At 36.4% G+C, this 2,784-nt stretch overlaps 1 protein-coding gene across 1 annotated transcript; it reads right to left on the bottom strand.

The window, feature by feature from the left end:
• Positions 1–497: 497 nt before the first annotated feature.
• Positions 498–1,641, bottom strand: LOC110871181 (abscisic acid receptor PYL2). Its single transcript, XM_022120093.2, has one exon. It carries the CDS (start codon positions 1,484–1,486, stop codon positions 926–928), a length of 561 nt encoding a protein of 186 aa, XP_021975785.1. The 5' UTR covers positions 1,487–1,641; the 3' UTR covers positions 498–925.
• Positions 1,642–2,784: the final 1,143 nt, after the last annotated feature.

A 2,784-nucleotide genomic window follows, 5' to 3' on the forward strand; every position in this document is an offset into this window, starting at 1 on the left:
TTTTACACACCGAGAGATAGAAGCTCAGAGAGCATTCTGCCCAGAACTCACACACACACTTAGAGAGTTTATAGAACATTTCTGTAAACATTGAGCTTGTAACCGAACCCTCATTGCATTAATACAAGTTGTGTTAATCGGTGAACTTGTGTGTTTGTTTCTCTACTTGCTACTAACTCGGTTTGCTTGCTAGCTTGGATTCCGCACTCGCTAGTAGGTTTGTATAACAAGGTTTAGGTTCGTAATCCTCCGCGAAAAGGCACCTACAAAATGATAAATTTAATGTATCTAAAATTTGAAAAATTCAATAAAACTCCTATATTTACATTCCAACCATTCAAATAAAAAACATAAAAAATGGAAACACCATAAACATGATTCCCACTACACCCATTCTATATTCATTCATTATTAGATGGATATAGAAGCTCTTGGAGCTCCATTTCGAATCTTCAATATACAATTACCAAATTGCCAAAAGTCAAAATCATGACCACCTATTGAATTCAATAAATAATAAAAACCTAAAAACAACTTTGGGCAAATACCCAATTCTAACCTCAAAAACTTATTTTGAGTAAAAAAGAAACTTACATTTTCACTCCAATTCTAACCTCAAAAACTTATTTGAGTAAAAAAAAACTTACATTTTCACTACTTAAAAGCAACACTCCATCACAATCACATCACACCAAGTCTTCCGCCTCCACCACCGTCACCCGCCACCCATCATCATCACCCAGTGGCGGAGGTAGTGTTATAGTAGGGGTACCATGGGCTACAGCTCAACCTCGTATTCGTAATGTAAAAATACTCTTTAACTCCGTCTACAGAGTGCATGTAAAATTTTTATTTTTTTTGGTTTTCTACAAAAGACACCCCTGATACAAAATAAGTTTTTTTTAGGATAGATCCGCCACTGCCGTCACCCATCACCATGCAAGCAACCAACAGCCACCGCACCCAACTTGTGAAGATTCAACTTCACAACCGTATCCGTAAACATCTTAGTATCCTCCACCGTATTCCCTTGAGGAACATCAACAACATAAGACTCCAACACAATGGTGTAAACCTTATCACCTTCACTAAACTCATTAACCGAAGTGACCGAACAATAGTTATTCAACCGGTGTTCACCACCCACAACTCTAAAGCTCAAGATATGCTTCTCATCGTCTACTAGTTCTAGTCTTTCGGTGCTAGTAGACGCCGGGAGGCCGGAGATGACCGTAACTTCCCGGATACTGCCCACACCACCGTCACCAGTCATGGTGCAGCTTTTGATGAAGTGTTTGTATCTTTGTGGGTTGTCGAACCGGCGTACTAAGGACCAGACTATGTGGGCTGGGGCGTTGATGCGTTGGGTGATGAGTGAGGTGCATGTGTTTGGTGTTTTGGTGAAGAGGTGGTGGGTGGTGATGATGGGTTGGAGGTTGGAGTATTCATCTTGGGTTAGGCCTTGTGGGATTGGGTTTGTGTTCATTTTGAGAAGTGGAGGAATGGATTTAAGGGTTTTGTGTGTGTGTGTGTGTTTTGGGGGGGGGGGGTGGAGATGAGTTGACAATAAGATCACATGGAAATGAGTATGAAGATGTACAAAAGGTAGTTAATGAGATTTGAAAGTGAGGAGAGAGGTTGGTGAAGGTGGACAATGGCACATGAACAATGGAGGTGAGGGTTTTGTTTATATAAGGTGTATAAAAGTTGACTTGCTTGCCCTTTAGATTAAAGCAAGAATTAGATATGACCCTCTTATTTTTTTATACATTGATCAAGTCATGTGTTTGGAGATTGCAAAAAAGAAGTATTCAATTTGGGTTCAAGAGAGTGTTAATGGTTTTGAAAGATAAATTTAATACATACTTTTTTCACTTTGATTAGTTGATGATTAGTTAATTGTGGTAATTGAAGTTAGGCATTTTGAAAGTGTGTATCTAAAGACCTCTAACATGTTTATCTTGGATACAAACATTTGTAGTAAAATTTATGGTTTTAAGATAAGGGAGGCATGATACCATGTTTATGAAGAGAATTAATGTTCATAAAATTTGTTTCATGTTTATTATAATCATGAAAATATAGTTTCTTAAAACCATGAACAATTTTTTAAACATAGCCTTCTCATTTTAAGTTGTTATTAGAAAACGTAACGGTGTAATTCTCTTGTAGGATTTTAACCAAATTTCGTTATTTGCTAATTAATGTTCTTTTTCATCTTTGTTTTACTAAAGATTACATTTTTGTAAAATGACGAAGACTTACATATTCACTTGTACTTGAAACGAAACTTCAAAGTTCAAACCATCACCTTACGTATGCTTGACATCCTTTTAGTACTGCTAGACCAAAGGGGCTCATTGTGTCATTTCAAGGATTTATGTCATGGATTTTAGGATCCTCTCTTGATCATAAAATCTTAATTGAACAAAGCATGCCACTAGCATAGAATCACTATCACCTAAGACCATAACAAGGATCACAAGACCAACCACACATTCATAAGATTTCAAACCAATTAATCTTGTTTGACTTAATTTAGTTTTATAATACTATCAAGTACGGTCATATCCAAACTTTAAACCTATTATGATTTTTTATATAATTTTTCCCAAATATTAGTTAATTGATACGGATAATTCCTAGTAGGATATCGCCAAGAATGCCGCTTATCAAAACAAATTTGCATAGTTTTCAAATAATGAGAAGTAGGATCTAGCTAAAGGGGTCAGTGTTAATTTAGAAGAAACCAAAGGGGGTGAAAGTGCACTTTGTCCTTTTCTT

Source organism: Helianthus annuus, chromosome 8 (assembly GCF_002127325.2).
Source record: "Helianthus annuus cultivar XRQ/B chromosome 8, HanXRQr2.0-SUNRISE, whole genome shotgun sequence".
Taxonomy (NCBI): Eukaryota; Viridiplantae; Streptophyta; class Magnoliopsida; order Asterales; family Asteraceae; genus Helianthus; species Helianthus annuus.

Coding starts and splice junctions, on each gene's coding strand:
- LOC110871181 (XM_022120093.2), bottom strand. CDS start 1,486: ATGAACACAAACCCAATCCCACAAGGCCTAACCCAAGATGAATACTCC.